At 42.6% G+C, this 16657-nt stretch overlaps 1 protein-coding gene across 2 annotated transcripts; it reads left to right on the top strand.

The window, feature by feature from the left end:
• The first annotated feature begins 1564 nt into the window (after positions 1-1564).
• On the top strand, positions 1565-16279 carry sona (SON DNA and RNA binding protein a). Of its 2 annotated transcripts, none has more exons than XM_057851739.1 (10): positions 1565-1710; positions 3471-3564; positions 3674-3878; positions 10638-10696; positions 10806-12668; positions 12759-13725; positions 13801-14327; positions 14396-14874; positions 14941-15033; positions 15121-16279. In XM_057851739.1, exons 2-9 carry the CDS (start codon positions 3537-3539, stop codon positions 15013-15015), a joined length of 4203 nt encoding a protein of 1400 aa, XP_057707722.1. In that variant the 5' UTR covers positions 1565-1710; positions 3471-3536; the 3' UTR covers positions 15016-15033; positions 15121-16279. The 2 variants fall into 2 exon arrangements, with proteins under 2 accessions (XP_057707722.1, XP_057707723.1); XM_057851740.1 differs by having other exon boundaries at positions 1569-1714.
• Positions 16280-16657: the final 378 nt, after the last annotated feature.

Genomic DNA, 16657 nt, shown 5'->3' with positions numbered 1-16657 from the left:
TAACAACTGTTGGAGCGATTATTAGAAAATGGAAGAAGTTCAAGTTGACGGTCAATCTGCCTCGTTCTGGGGATCCATGCAAGAGCTCACCTCGTGGGGCATCACTGACCATGAGGGAGGTGAGGGATCAGCCCAGAACTACACGGCAGGACCTGGTCAATGACCTGAAGAGAGCTGGAACCACAGTCTCGAAGAAAACCATCGGAAACACATTACGCCGTCATGGATTAAAATCCTACAGCGCACGCAAGGTCCCGCTGCTGAAGCCAGTGCATGTCCAGACACATCTGAAGTTTGTCACTGACCATCTGGATGATCCAGAGGAGCAATGGGAGACGGTCATGTGGTTGGATGAGACCAAAATTGAACTTTTTGGTCCAAACTCGGCTCGTCGTGTTTGGAGGAAAAAGAAGGATGAGTACAACCCCAAGAACACCATCCCAATCGTGAAACATGGAGGTGGAAACATCATTTTTTGGGGCTGCTTCTCTGCCAAGGATACAGGACGACTGCACCGTATTGAGGGGAGGATGGATGGGGCTATGTATCGTCAGATCTTGGCTGACAACCTCCTTCCTTCAGTGAGAGCCCTGAAGATGGGTCGTGGCTGGGTCTTCCAGCATGACAACGACCCAAAGCACACAGCCAAGGCAACTAAAGAGAGGCTCCGTAAGAAGCATCTTAAGGTCCTGGAGTGGGCTAGCCAGTCACCAGATCTGAACCCGATAGAAAATCTATGGAGGGAGCTGAAAGTCTGTGTTGCCTGGCAGCAGCCCCGAAACCTGAAGGCTCTGGAGAAGATCTGCATGGAGGAGTGGGCCAAAATCCCTGCTGCAGTGTGTGCAAACCTTGTCAAGGACTTCAGGAAACGTTTGGTATCTGTAATAGCAAACAAAGGTTTCTGTACCATATATTAAGTTCCATTTTTGTGATGTATCAAATACTTATTTCATGCAATTAAATGCATATTTATTATTTTAAAATCATACAACGTGATTTTCTGTTTATTTATTTTTTTAAATTAGATTCCGTCCCTCACAGTTGAAGAGAACTTATGATACAAATTACAGACCTGTACATGCTTTGCAAGTGGGAAACCCAGCAAAATCGGCAGTGTATCAAATACTTGTTCTCCCCACTGTAGGTTAATTTTGGTGAGAAATGTAGCCCTGACCCCCGTTCACCCAGTCTGTTTGGTCTTATAACTGTCCCGTCCCCAGCAAAAAGTGTACATGCCGGTTATGCTGTTATGTTGTCCCTCCCAATGTTGAGACCAAACTTACGCCCTTGTAAAAAAGAGTTGGAGGTGCAGCGCTGTCAATGCCAGCCAATGAGTTGAATAAGTGCTCTTTAAGAGTTAAAAGAAATAATTCGTGCGTGAAACTGTTAAAAAAAAATCGCAGGTGCTGCACCTGTAGTTTTGCTGCCATTGTAATTCACCACACAGAATGAATGGGAAACAACATTTATTGATTGATTGATAATAATAATACGTTTGGTCCGGCAGTTGCCCGGGCAACTGTGACGCTACCACTCAGCTCAACGCGCGCCCCCGCAGTGCATGCTGGGATACGGTCCTATCATGGCGGAAGAGTTCGCTGGCTAACGTCGTCAGTGCGCGATTGTTCGCTTTAGCACGTTTTGGAAACTACGACTTTCGGCTCTTGGACAAATTCTACTCTCTTGCACGGGCCTCTAAACACAAACGGGGCAAGTACGCGTCACTCAAATTAAACGAATGTAACAAATTGACCAATATGCTTTGTCAAAACGGAAAGCGGACTTGGCGCTCGCTTGTTAAATAACTATGAGCATGCTAAGCCAGCTAGCTGTATTAGCTCCTTGGGCTGCTTATAAATGGAGGCCGCAATCATCTAACTTCTTGTTTATTTTAGTATTCCTGCATCGTAAATTGCTTAAGAAACAAATCGAATTGCATTTGTTTCGTGGAAAAATCCAACTGTAAATGATGTGTTTGTCCCATGGCAGCATGACCTCCGTTGATTTTTGAATGAATGTTCAAGCAAGCTTGCAGCCACGCAGGCCCACTGCCGATGAAGGACTTCGTAGTTCCTTTAGTTATCCTTGTTATACTTCTCGTTTCCTCTATTCATTTTGTCCAAAGTATATGCATGTTACCACTCCTAATCAAGCATCTGTATGCCGTTACGTCTCGGCAATGTGGCAAATTGAGTGTCAAAACAACATGGCTGGCTGGCCGGTAGCGCGGCAACGTTGACTTATCGCCATTCATGTGCATAGTAAAACCCATCCTGATTCAATTCCGGAGGCAGCAGAAACATTTGCATGTTGATTCAAACAGTCAAGTTGTAGTGGGTATGGTAGTTGTATTATAAAAGCGTATGTTTGACGTGTATTTTTGCAGTAAATTTCATACTAGCGGTTTCTCCATATTTTATCAAGATGTTGACGCACTGGTTTGACCATTGGGATTTAATTGCCCTTTCATTATTTCCAGACTTCAAACTTTTATGCATTTTTTTGTTGTCTGGAATATTAACTAGACACTTTCGTTGTATGCATAATGCACTGCATAGGTTGACAGTAAATGCTTTCGATTTGATTTGATTGCAAATGATGCTTTAAGTATTCACAGAGCTAGTGACTAATTTCGGTCATTCAAAAAAAAACAAAAAAAAAAAACAACAGCAACCTGATAAACACTTTGCGTCCACATAGGTGGATATCGTAGGCCACAATATTAACATTGGCTATACAAGTGTGGCCTAAACTATCCAAAATTATTATTGTTATGTTTTAAACTCATTAATCATTGTTGTATTTGTATTTTTAAAAAAAATATATATGCATGTATAAATGAATACAGTATTTTTAGAGAATTACTAAAATGGAAATAAAACAGATCTGGAAATGCCCCCACCAAATAACTGTAAAGTTTAGACAAATATATATTTCACTGTGCCTGACATTGACAACGATAGATGTACAATTCATTTTAACTAGGAAGATGGCTGTGAATGCTCATCTTTCAGTGTTATTGACCGGGCCAAACCGTTTTGACTGGTAGAGGCTGCCTGTCCCAATCGAAATGGTTTTCATTGGCAGCCTATGAATGCTCTGTAAAGTTTATAACAATTACAGCAATGATTGCAAAATTTTTTATAAAGTTTTTTTTTTTTTTTTTTTGCAAATGGCTTTTTGATTTCAATGTATCGCTGTACATTCCTCTGCGTCCTTTCTAATGTATTTGTTGAGCACCTTTAGTAGTAGCTAACCACATTTATTAAATTAAAGCAACATAACTCTTTTCGATTGTGGATTACATTTAACTGTAAATTTAAAACGTCTAAGAATTATACTTACTACTACGACCTTGCATGTCGATGGATTTAAAGCAGAAGGGGGAAAAAAATTCATTTTTAGAATTTTGTTCTTGTACTCATTATTATTGAAAGCCCTTAATAATAACCGTGCCGGTTCTTCCTCAGTGTTGTGTAAAAGAAGGTAGCTGTTTCACATCAAGAGGAACCTTTTCAGCACCAGCAAAAGATCAAATGGAGTGTGCAGTGGACATTCCTGCCGGTGAGTGATGTCAGAGGTTAAAAAATGACAGCTTTCTTTTCTGCATTTGTTTATGAGATGACATAGTAATATAATTTTCATCACGTCAAATTCTGGCTGTCATGTTCAGGCGAGGATGAGACTACAGAAAAAGATGACGTGAACTGTAAAGAAGGGACTGAAACACCTCAAAAGAAAAACAAGAAACATAAGAAGCACAAGAACAAGAAGAAGAAAAAGAAGAAGAAGGGTGAAAAAGACAGCAGTTCAGAGTCTGGTCCTGAGTCTGAGGCAGAGGCAGCTCCTCCAAAACCTGTCCGGACTACTAGAGCCAGGTCAGACAACATTATGTTACTGTAATACTTTGTGGACACATTCAGGTAATTGCTGGGTGGGTCCGCCTAGACAAACAAAGATGAGTGCGCGCCATGCTGAATGGAGAGAAAGTTAACGTTCAGTTGGCGTATGTTTATAAAGGATTTGAATATATAATTATATCACAATAAGAGTACCATCGAAAAGTTGTTACTGTTTTTTTTCATCATTTACGGTAATTTCTTGTGCAATTATTTTTTGCAAAAATGTCATTATGATTTGGGGGGAACGTTAATACAAAAAATTGCATCGTTCATGTTGTAGAGACGTAGAGCTGTCCCAAACGAATATTTTTCTCCTGACTAGTCTGCAGACTCTTTAACGATTAGTCGACTAGTCTAATAATTTTTTATTTTTTTTTTTAACTAATCTTGCAATTACAGTTTTGTTGACGATTATTAATTCACAAAAACATTTTGGAACAGTTAAATTCCTTAATAAAGTACAAATAAACACATACTGTAATTTTCGGACTGTAAGCCGCTACATTTTTCCTTCATTTTGAATCCTACGGCTTATAGTCTAATGCGGCTTATTTGTTGATTTATTTGTGTTAATAGGTGACACATCCCTCCTAGCATGAATTGCAGTGCTACAGATGTAAATAATAATCAAAATTCATGTTCTGTACTAATTACTTATTCAGTTACTGTTCCAGTTGTTTCATTAATTGCTTGTTATGCTATTTGGTAACATTTAATTTGATAGCAGCTTCATAAGACTGTCGTAAGACTCATAATTATGACATGACACTATCATGGGCATTACTGAATGCTTATGACAGATGTCATTAAGTGTCATCCAGCAAAGTATGTTACTAACTCTATTTATATCCAGCTTGGATCTTTTACATCCATTCAAAAGTGAGATAATTTGCCGGAAGACACTAAATTACATCTGTTACAAGCATTCATTAATACTCATGATGATGTCATGTCATAAGTATGATTGGCTAATGACACTCTTAAGGCGCCACTGCCAAATAAAGTTTTACCAAATACCATAACTAGCAATGAATGAAACAACAGCAACTGAAGAAATAATTAGCACAGAACATGAATTCTGATTGTTATTTACAGTGTATCACAAAAGTGAGTACACTCCTCGCATTTCTGCAGATATTTAAGTATATCTTTTCATGGGACAACACTGACAAAATGAAACTTTGACACAATGAAAAGTAGTCTGTTTGCAGCTTATATAATAGTTTATTTATTTTCCCCTCAAAATAACACAAAATATAGCCATTAATATTAGGGCTGTCAAAATTATCGCGTTAACGCACGGTAATTAATTTTTTAAATTAATCACGTTAAAATATTTGACGCAATTAACGCACATGTCCCGCTCAGAAAGTATTCTGCCTTTGTGTAAGTTTTACAGCAAGACTTTTTGTGCTGTCCAACAGCGAACTCTTGTGGTCGCTTTGCGACATGGTTTATTGTTTTCTTTCCAGTTCATTATGGCTGCACGACGTCTCGGGCTGATAATATTGTGCTTATATGATCCTTGGACAAGATTTGTCCGTAAGTATGGTTGTTGTAAAGAATGTACATATTATGTTAGTAAGCGAAATGTTATATTTTTTGTATAAGACGCTTTTTGTTTATGTTTAGTGAACCTGTATAGCGTGCTAAGCTAACGTTGTTGCTAATGCAATGCTTGTGTACTTTTTTTTGTAGTTTTACAACGGTCTAAAGAGGACAATGGTTTGAGGCCATTTTATTAATAAATCAGATGAAAAAGGAAGAAGTCTAATTATTAAGGCATCGTTCACTAGTTGTCTAGCTTTGGAAAAAGTTGACGCTTCGGAGTGAGGACAGCATACACAGATTTAAATGACAGTAGAGTGAAATGCCCACTACAGTCCTTTTGTACCGTATGTTGTATGTATATATCCATCTTATGTCTTATCTTTCCATTCCAACAATTTATTTTACAGAATATAGATATAATTTACAGAAAAATATGGCATATTTTATAGATGGTTTGAACAGCGAGTAATTGCGATTAATTACGATTAATTAATTTTTAAGCTGTAATTAACTCGATTAAAAATTTTAATCGTTTGACAGCCCTAATTAATATCTAAACCCCTGGCAACAAAAGTTATGAAACAATGCACATCCCCATTTTCAGTCCAAAATGTCATGTGACCCGTTACAGAGAGCCCGCCTGTCTCATCAGACCATAGGACATTGTCCTAGTAATCCATGTGCTTTGTTGACATGTCTTCGCAAACTGTTTGTGGGATTTCTTGTAGGGGTGTGACAAAATATCGAAATGGTGATATATCGTGATACTTTGTATCACGAAAGGTTAGATATGGTCCTACCAAGAATCGAGATATCGTTTTAAAAAGGTGTCTAAAAAATTTTTTTTAAAGGAACCAACAAGTTGCTACCCAAATCTTCAACCATAATAGTGTCTCAGTTAACTCTAAGGCTGCATTGGCGGTGCACGACACCGAATCCATTTAGACTGGGAACATTCGTTAATTCGAAACCAGAGCATTCACAGTTATTCTGTCCGATTTTTAGGGCATTTACAGGTCATTTCCTGTTGAGTTTGAGTCACTGCCTATTCATTTGGGTGATTCCCTGGTCACTTCCTGTTCTGTAACTCAAAACAAATAGGAAGTGAGCTGTAAAATACCCCAAAATTAACAGACAGTAACTGAAATTTAACATGTAAATGACATTAAATAACCCAAAATTACCTCTTTGCCTGGCATTGGCTGCCACTGACGGCCATAGACGTTCAATCCGTTTGAAGTGGGAGGGATGGCTGCCACCCTCCCAGTTCAAATGGATTGGATGTCTACTAGTTATAAACTCATTCTAATTCAAAGCAGAAGCTTGTTTTTCTGTTTATTAGTTGTTTGTAGAATATTCTAGAAAGATTTCCTGACCAAAATATCGATAATCGTTGTATAGCCATATCGTTATCGTGAGCTTTGTATCGCAAATCGTATCGTATCGTGAGGTACCAAGAGGTTCCCACTCCTACTTTCTTGTGTACCGTCTGCAGATGAGGCTTCCTCCTGGGGTGACAGCCATGCACACCAATTTGATGTAGAGTACGCTGTATGGTCTGAGCACTAACAGGCTGAGCCCCCCACCTCTTCAATGTCTGCAGCAATGCTGACAGCACTCCTGTAACGAGTCACATTACATTTTGGAGGGAAAGTAACCAGCAGTACTCAATTTGGACATTTAGAGATGTACATAGTTCTCATGCGGTGTGCTCACTTTTGTTGCCAGGGGTTTAAATATTAATGACTATATTTTGAGTCAGAAATGCAAGGGGTGTACTTTTGTGATACAATGTATAACCATAGCACTGCAGTGCATGCTAGTAGGCATGTTGGACAAAAACAGTGTTAGACAGTAGGTAGCAGAAGAGGTTGACTGTCTCCCCCAAGGGAGCAGTGATGGCCAAATGAAGCTTCTTGAAGCAATGAAGCTTTGTAGCTAATTAGTTCAAAGATTCATTTGGTCTTATGAGAGTCTTATGATGCCGCTGTCAAATAAAGTGTTACCGGTTAATATCTTTTGGTGTAAACATCCCTTAATACAGTGAGGACAGCTGCGGCTTATCGTCCAGTGCAAGAGTCCAGAGCAATTATACATATACATGAGAAAACAAGACATTTCGTCTAATATTGAACCTTTTTCAGTCAATCAATGTCTTTATTTTCGATGTACATTGTTGAAAACAGCCAACAATTGCATCTCCGATGTGACTACAAAAAAAAAAAAAAAAAAAAGACTAATTCACTGCTTTCACTCAAAAAACCTTTAGATCTTATAATATATTTCTTACCTAAAAATGCCGTTATGCTTGATCACACACATCACTTAAAAGTTTGGTGTTTTTCCCTCGTGTTTCAATTGAATTTCCATTTGTGTCAAGCTATTTTTAAGTTCTAGTTAAGTTTTAAGTTAATCTAAACTGTAAGTCCTGATAGGATTTTGAGTTTTTGCAGGGTTCAAAATATCAGGTTATAATATGGCGGGGATATTTGCATGCATTCTTGAATGCACCGCGTGACGTGCGGAGGTCAGGGAGGTGCGGGAGAGCGAGAGATGTGCCTTCCTGTTGTTGTTGTCGTCCTGGTAGGTGCGCGTGCGTTGGCTGCTGCAGACAGCAGTTGTGTGTTGGTTGTTCCACAAGTTCCCCAAAAATAAATAATTGCAACTTAACGAAGCGGGTGACTCTTTGTCAACGTTACAGTATGATACCTGGTGTATTGGAGCACATTAGGGACCAGTGCTACTTGGTGTGTTATCTAGCAATGACTACCGAGCTAAAATTGACAGTTAGCATTATTAAGTTTTTATTTTACACCCTCATCACTCTACAGCGCTATGTTTTCACAGATTAAATAAAGCCTGCATGTAAGACACGTTAGCCACGCATCGACAGTAGTAAAAATTAATAGAAACCTAGCTCTCCGCAGGGCTAACATTACGTGAGGGAGTGACAGTAATATTAATCATATTTATTAGCACTGAGAGGTCTACTGCTTTAAGATGGCAGCTGTTTACTAACGCCGCTGACTCTGTCGTTTCGCATCTAGTTCAACACACACGTGATATCTATGGGACGATTCAGATGCTACCTGCTACCACCTTAGCATGCTCTGCGAGGCATCATGCAGGCTAGTTTTTAGCAACGTCGGCGTAGTCTGTAGCGGCTGTCGGCTGCAGTAGGGTATTTTTAAAAATTGTTTCTTCCTCTACGCACATGACATCAGCGCGTTGTCCCGCATTAAAAAGTACTTCGAGCAAAACGTGATGCTTAGACCAAAATTAAACAATTCCTCGGGGTGAATAAAATTACTCTGAACAGTTTTCAAACTCGAATTACTGGAGTTGCTTGAGTATTCGTTTCAGCTCTAGTGCGAATATTACGGTAAATAACAATAATAAATCACAAACAATGAGGACAAACGCTGATGGCATTAATTAATGCAAAAGAATAAAATGTAAACTGATTCAAAATACTGTCTTCACTTTTCCGACAGGATTCAAAACAATTCTTACTTTCTCTTTTTGTGATATCTCTATATTGTTCTCTGCATTAGGGTGAGCACCAGCAGAATAGATAAATAAATGTCACGTATCACTGGAGTTAAAAAGCTTATGATGGACGTCGATATGACTCTATGACAGAGTATTAGGGCCAAATAAATAATAAATAAATAAATTAAAAAAAAAGAGATTAAAGTCGTAATATTGCTACGAGAAACCAAAGTCGCATTATTACGTAGGGGTAATGTAGCTGTGAGCCGCTACACACTTTACATACATGTACGTTTGCTGGGAGCTGCGAAGAAGCATTAGTATAAATTCTTCTATTGATTTTAATTTGATGTAGATGATGCAAAATAATGATATCCTTATTTGTAAAACCGATACTAAAAATATCCTTTCAATATTGTTGATTTTAATTGAGGTGAAAACGCGCTACGTAAAGTACGTAGCTGCTTATTCAGCTACATTAGTCCGACATAAGCCCCTAGTACTCTCTTGTACGACCCACATGAAGGCAACTGCAATAAAAAATGTCGTTATATGGACTTACGATCAGCCAGCTTGTTGTCTCCTGTCGTCTTCCGAAATTATACCTGTGTGATGGTGCTTCAGGTGTTCATTCACGGCTGACGTGCTGCCATGCAATGCAAGCTTTGCATTGAAGAGACTGCACACAACGGTGTAGGCTCCTTTGTTTTGTTGAATTAAGTCCATGCTTTGGTCACTCTGGTGCGCTTTTTTGGCTTTGTGCCCCTTGAATCCCGAGCGTCCGCCTTTCTCAACTTATTACGCATATATATATATTTTTAACCCTTTATTGACAGTTGACAGGATGGTGTGCTCGTTGACGCACTTACGTCATTGATGACGTCGACTAGTTGAGACAGCTCTATAGAGACGTTAAATAGTAGCTAGACTTTGTGGGGGGGGGGGACTTTTTCTTCCAATATATTGTATGTAATGCCTAATATTTAAAAAGATATATAGCCATTTTCACTTCTCACTTTGAATCAACTTAGTGGGCGTCATGTGTGTGCTATTAAATGTGAATCTAATGAATGCACCTGAAAATATGATTTACTATTAGTCGTTTTAGTAGTATGTTTAAATATTTTTCAAACCATGCATGGTGAACGAGAGTTTATTTCGTATCCGTCAACATCACTACATGCGCAGCAGTCTTAACTCATTGGCCGCCTTTGAACTCGATAGATGTCCAATCCATTCAAATTGAGAGTGCTGGCAGCAAATCAACAAATGTTCATTCACTGCCAGCCCTTCCAGTTCGAATGGATTAAATGTCTACGAGTGAAAATTTAATTGAAATTCAGTGCAAAAGGATGATCAGCCACATGACTTGACGCCTATCATCGTCGATGGCACTGGAAAAGCTAACATACGATGCCATGATTAGGACTCTTGTGGCCAACATTTACAAAACTAAAATTATGTAACAGTCCACTAGATAGCGCTTTTGGAAAATACAGTTCTTATACACAAGAGCAAATTAGACTGGAAAATAATGTGCAGTTAGATAAAGTGATTAGAAAATGCTGTCGAAAATATTTTTTTGAATGCGGTTTTCTCGTGTATGAATAATTATCTGCCGAATTTTACTATTGTGTCTTGTTCAAATATTTTGGTGCCAAATTTTGACCAGACTTTCCCTTGTTTTCACAGTGCAAGGCTGGCTGCGAAAGCTGGAGATTCGGTCGGCCAGAAGGAAGAGATTAAAACAGGTAGAACTCTTTTGAGAGGGTGATTTGTTTTTGTTTGATTTGATTTCTCATATGTCAAATAAATCACAAGAAAAATAGAATAAAAAAAGCTCATTAATTGTCTTGTCAGATTGTGTGGACAAGGAGGGAGATGCAAAATCTAAAAAACACAAAAGACATGCTGCTAAGAAGAAGAAAAAGAAGAAGAAGAAGGATGAAAAGAAATCCCAATCTCGCTCTTCATCTGATAGCAGCTCCGGTTCGGGTTCGGATACTGAAACGGAGGGGCGTGCAGGGACAGGAGATTGCAAATCCTCTCCAGCGGTAGCACCTAACCAGCATGAGCCAGTATCCAAAATCTCAACAGTAAACAACAAAGGGGATGAGAACCTTGTTTCCAGTCTGCCGCAAACGGAACCACTTGAAGAGAAGAAAGAGGTTCTACCTGATATGGATGTTTCACAAAGTGCAGAGAAGACGACAAATGATAGTCATCCAAATGGAACCGAAAAGGATATCAAATCCCCATCGCCTAGTTTGGATGAGGTAGCACATACAGGAACAGTTCAGGTGAAGGAAGAAGCCAATCTAGGAGAGTGCAATTTCAGTCATGCCCATGAACTTCCTGACATTATTCCTAAAGCGGACGGTAACACACCTAGAGATGAGCCATTAGAGATAGATAAATCCAGTTTAAAGCAACAACAAAAAACAACAGCAAAAGAGTCTGACTCGCCAAAGTCAGGGTCTCCGCTCCCTGTTTTAGGCACACATATTAAGCGGTCTGACTCAAGGCATAGTCGGTCACCATCATCAAGTCCTCCCAAGCAGCAAAATGATGAACAAAAAGTAATGGCGATAGAAGAACCGTCAAAAAATCATTCGAGATCGGCTTCAAAGGACAAGAAATCACCCACTCCTCGAAAAAATCGTCGGCTCTCGCGTTCAATCTCTCGCTCTCCATCTCCTAAATCTAGGAGAAAATCTGTCTCCCCACGCTCGAAGTCCCCCAAGAGAGCTCGCCGCCATTCAAGATCTAATTCTCGGTCACGTACCCCCAGAAGGAAGTCGTTAAGGTCCCCGCGGAGGTCCAAGTCGCCAAAACGTCGGAGGAGCTCCTTGTCCACGTCCCCGAGGCGACATAGAAGTCCCCTGTCTACAAGAAGAAGATCTTCGAGATCGCCAAAACGCAGCGGGCGTAGGTCACGCTCTTTATCACGGTCTCCGAGGAGAAGCCGGAGATCAAAGTCCCGCTCGCGAGGGCGCTTAAGGCGCTCTCGGACCCACTCGCCTAGACGCGGTGCCACAAGCGGCAGGCGGTCACGCTCACGTTCTTTTGGCAGGGTCCGTCGCTCCAGATCACGACGCCCTCACCGCCGATCCAGGTCGCGTTCCTTGGCAAGGCGCACTGGTGGCCGGCGCTCAAGGAGTCGGTCTTTGTCGCGACATAGGAGGTCTCCGCCTCCCAGAGCACGCCGCTCACGCTCCAGATCTGTGCGCAGGAGCAGGCGGAGCCGCTCGCGCACCCCCTTGTCCTACAAACGTCAACGGCGCTCTAGATCAAGGACTCCCCGTAAACGGACCAAATCCCGAACTCCTATTTCCCGCCGGCGCTCCAAAAGCAGGTCTCCCTTCCGAAGGCGTTCTCGGTCCCCTGCAAGGAGAAAACGGTCTCCACTGAGGTCTAGCAAACGCTCGAAATCCCGCTCGTTGCCTAGAAGGCGCAGGTCGAAGTCACGTTCGCCTCTGTTGAGCAGAAAGAAGTCCAAATCGCCAAGGAGCCGCGTTAGAAGGTCAAAGTCAAAATCTGTCTCTGTTGGCTTGCGCAGATCCAAGTCCAGAACCCCGTCTGAGTCAAGTGATAGGCCGTCTGATAGGTCGTCCCATGCCAGATCCGCATCACCCCCTGTTGAGGAGAAGACGATTTCTCCCCATGCAGACCAAGCATCCCCAGAAAGGACGGCTGCAGAAGCAGAACCCGATTCTACTGCAGGTGACACTAGTTTTATTTTACAACTACCTGTATGATAAATGTGGAAATACTAAATGTATTTTCGCTTGAAATATTTTGTCCACATTGCAGGTGGTTGGAAACCAGTGGCCTCACTAGTTGCTTCCAAATGTTCAGCTGATGAGGTGCAGGAGCGACCTAAAGTGTCTGATACGATCCCTGCTGAAGACGAGAAAGAAGAACAGAGTGAGCAGGCCAGCATATCCAACGAACAGTTGGTTTCTGGGACTGGGTTTGGCCCTCAAGAACCTGCCATTGGATCTCAAGAACCTGCCACTGGATCTCAAGAACCCGTGTTTGGCCCACAAGAACCTGTGTTTGGCCCACAAGAACCCGTGTTTGGCCCACAAGAACCCGTGTTTGGCCCACAAGAACCCGTGTTTGGCCCACAAGAACCTGTGTTTGGCCCACAAGAACCCGCGTTTGGCCCAAAAGAACCCGCGTTTGGCCCAAAAGAACCTGCGTTTGGCCCAAAAGAACCTGCGTTTGGCCCAAAAGAACCCGAGTTTGGCCCAAAAGAACCCGAGTTTGGCCCAAAAGAACCCGAGTTTGGCCCAAAAGAACCCGCGCTCGGCCCACAAGAACCCGCGCTCGGCCCACAAGAACCCGCGCTCGGCCCTCAAGAACCCGCGTTCGGCCCTCAAGAACCCGCGTTCGGCCCTCAGGAACCCGCGTTCGGCCCTCAGGAACCCGCGTTCGGCCCTCAGGAACCCGCGTTCGGCCCTCAGGAACCCGCGTTCGGCCCTCAAGAACCCGCCTTCGGCCCCCAAGCACCCGCCTTCGGCCCCCAAGCACCCGCCTTCGGCCCCCAAGCACCCGCCTTCGCCCCCCAGGAGTCTGACATTGGCCACCCAGACGGTTCTGGATGTTCGGAGGCCTCAGCTGAAGAAGTTGAAAGTGCTCCTTTGCCCTGCCTTTCTGCAGATGCTGAACGTGATCGGCTTCTCAGGGATCTGTCAATCCTTCTTACTGGCGAAGAGCTTTCGCCTTCACCAGCACGTCACAGAGAACCCTCCCGCTCACCTTCACCTCGAAGGAGGTTTGTGCTTTGAGTATGGTCTAACCCAATTATAAGCAAAATCATAATCAATGTCATTGTTCTCATTGCCTTCAGGTCAAAGTCTCCAGGGAAGAAGAGGGAATCTATGTCCCCGTCAGAGAAAAAGAAACGGCGATCAAAATCTCGAAGTCCCGGCCGGCGCAAAAGATCCAGCCCTTCTCGGTCAGCCACTCGACGCAAGCGGTCCCGTTCCAAGTCTCGAACGAGGGCACGGCGATCCAAATCCCGCTCCCCGGCCCGCAAAAGACGCTCCCGCACGCCCAACGCCAGGGGAAGGAAAAGATCCAAATCCGCGGATAGGAACAAGCGGTCTCGAAGCCGATCCGCTGCCCGCAGGAAAAGGTCTCGCTCGGGCGATAGGGGTAGGCGGTCCAGGTCTCGTTCTTCTGACCGAAGACGCAGGTCGAGGTCCAGAGGTCGAGGGAAACGTCCCGTGTTTCGCAGTCGTTCGTTTGATCGAAGGGACCGTTGGAAGAGAGAACCCAGCCACTCTCCCGTTCTGATTCTCCGCAAACAGCGCCGCTCGGGGTCCAGGACGCGACGCAGCGCCAGCAAGTCGCCCCCGAGGCTGACCGATCTGGGTAAAACATTTCACGTTAGCATTATAAGAGAGCAGCTCGTATGACATTTGTTTTGTCGTCTCTTTCAGATAAAGACCAGTTACTGGAGATCGCCAAGGCCAACGCTGCTGCCATGTGTGCCAAAGCTGGGGTGCCCATTCCCGAGAGTCTGCGGCCAAAAGCCATCCTCCAACTTCCGCTGCCCACCCCGTCTCCAGGCCCCCTCTCTCTCCCGCTGCCTTTGCCCCTCCCCATGGGCATGGGGATGCCGAATATGCCCAACATGGGTCCAATGGGCTTGCCCGGCATTCCGGGAATGCCCAACATGTCCAACATCACCATGAGCGCCGCCATGGCGAGTATGACGGCGGCCACTATGACGGCTGCCTTGACCAACATGGGCGCCCTGGCGGCCATGCCTCCCCTCGCCCCGCTTCCCACCATCACCAATAAGCCCCCTCCTAGTCTGGCACCGCCGACCCCATCCCTGAACCTGGACCACATCGAAGAAGCGAAAAGGAAGGTCACGCAGCAAGCTAACATCCACACCATCAAGGAGCTGACAGAGGTAAAAGATGCAAGAGATTGACGCGTATAACGTTGGAGAACTCCTAAAACATTTTTCTCCCTCTAGAAATGTAAGATGATTGCAAACAGCAAGGAGGAGATGGCTGTAGCTAAACCTCATGTCTCTGATGATGAATTCTAAACTTTTCAAGCCCTCCAGGTAAAGGCTCCAACTTTTATTCCAACTTTTCAGACCAATTTCTTATTGTTTTTTCAGATTTCCTTGAATATGTTTCTTTTTCTGCAGGCACTCACTGACTAGAAGTTAGACAAACTCTGTGAAGATACCTTTTTTTCCCTTCTTAGGATCCACACAGGAACATCTAAGGATTTTTTTTCAGGATGATGCGGACGCTAGTTCCTTTGGAAGTCGCGTGGCGTGGCCGAGCCTCACACAAAAGAAGAGCAGAGTAGTTGCTTTCAACTCTCCCTTCTCGTTGCTTCTGTTTTTGCGGCCGGTTAACGCTTGAAAAACTGGACACGTTGACATCTTGTGTGCATGATTGTAAGAATATAGTGCGAGTGTGTGTAGATGAGTGTACATAGTGATTTTCAAAAACATCCCCCTCAGTGTCGCTGTTTATGGAAGCAGGCACTGTTGAAAAGACTGAAACCAAACTTACTAATGGCGCTTTTTGTTTTCTGTTTTTGTAAAAGCTTAGTTTGTCTCAATTGGTTTTTCCTCTAAAGCTTTTCTTAAGGACTCCATTAAGTGGACACCGCTTCCTTGTTCTGCTGTACTCCCCAGTTATAGTTATTTTTTTTAAACATTGTTTTAGTTTGTTATACTACGTGATTGACACAAGCTTGGGTAACGTTGGGTTGTGAAAATTCTGGGATAACCGAGAGAGGCAGATTAGACGGGGGAACCTCCCCCTCACCACAAAACGTATAAAAATTCAATTGTTTCTGCCCTAGTTGGGATTATCTTTATTTTAAAGTGGCGGCGAAATTTAACTAGAGAGATGTATCTGCGCAAGAAACAATTCCTTTTGCAAGCTTTGAGACTGCTTATCTGGTGTGATAGTAGATTTGAAAAGCTCAAGATAAAGCTAGCTGAGATTTCAACGGGTGGGTCAGACAACTGCTTCTTGTTTTTGGTGGCCTATTAATATCGTTAATAAGCGTTGTGGGAATTGTTTATGCTGCAATCCTCTTGTGACCAAGAAGACTGTCTTAACTGTGGAAGATTACGCAAAGATCTTTTCCCCTCCTACCTTGATTGTCAAATTAACTGCTTCTCTATCAAACACGGAATCCCTCGAGGTTATCTTTAGCTGTTTTAAAGATGGGGGAAGATAAAAGGAGAAAACATTTTAGATTTTTTGGGGGGCTCATTTGAATATGACATTGCTTGCGTTGTATATAAATGTGATAATGATTATTAAAAACTTCAATGATCTGTACACATTCTCATGTCCTTGGATGTTGAATTGTCAACATGTGACTGCATATTTCCATTCGTGTATTTTGTAGTTTAAAAGAAGTACCATGAGCCTTAAGTGCCACAAAATATACATAAGGTTTTTTTTTGTTGTTGTTTTGGTAAAATTTTCCTTTTTCTTATATTGAAATATTTATGGCCCCTGCGAATGCAATCTTGTTAATCCAATAAATTCTTCCATTTTTAGCAACTATTAGGCTGCGTCGCCACATATTCATACCGCCATCATGTGGTCAAATCCAACAATTGCAGGATTCTATAGATGTGACCAGTATGAAAGACGAGCAGCAAGATCAGAAACTGGGTGACAAATAAGAATACTGTACTATTCCCCATAATT

Source organism: Corythoichthys intestinalis, chromosome 12, assembly GCF_030265065.1.
Source record: "Corythoichthys intestinalis isolate RoL2023-P3 chromosome 12, ASM3026506v1, whole genome shotgun sequence".
NCBI lineage: Eukaryota > Metazoa > Chordata > Actinopteri > Syngnathiformes > Syngnathidae > Corythoichthys > Corythoichthys intestinalis.
The sequence above is the reverse complement of the archived record's forward strand: the minus strand, read 5'-3'. Positions and strand labels throughout refer to the sequence as shown.

Bases quoted from the DNA above. Each gene is read 5' to 3' on its own strand.
- sona (XM_057851739.1), top strand. From the start codon at position 3,537: ATGGAGTGTGCAGTGGACATTCCTGCCG. The intron at 3,565-3,673 runs GTGAGTGATGTC...TGTCATGTTCAG, and splicing joins TGCAGTGGACATTCCTGCCG to GCGAGGATGAGACTACAGAA. The intron at 13,726-13,800 runs GTTTGTGCTTTG...CATTGCCTTCAG, and splicing joins TCACCTTCACCTCGAAGGAG to GTCAAAGTCTCCAGGGAAGA.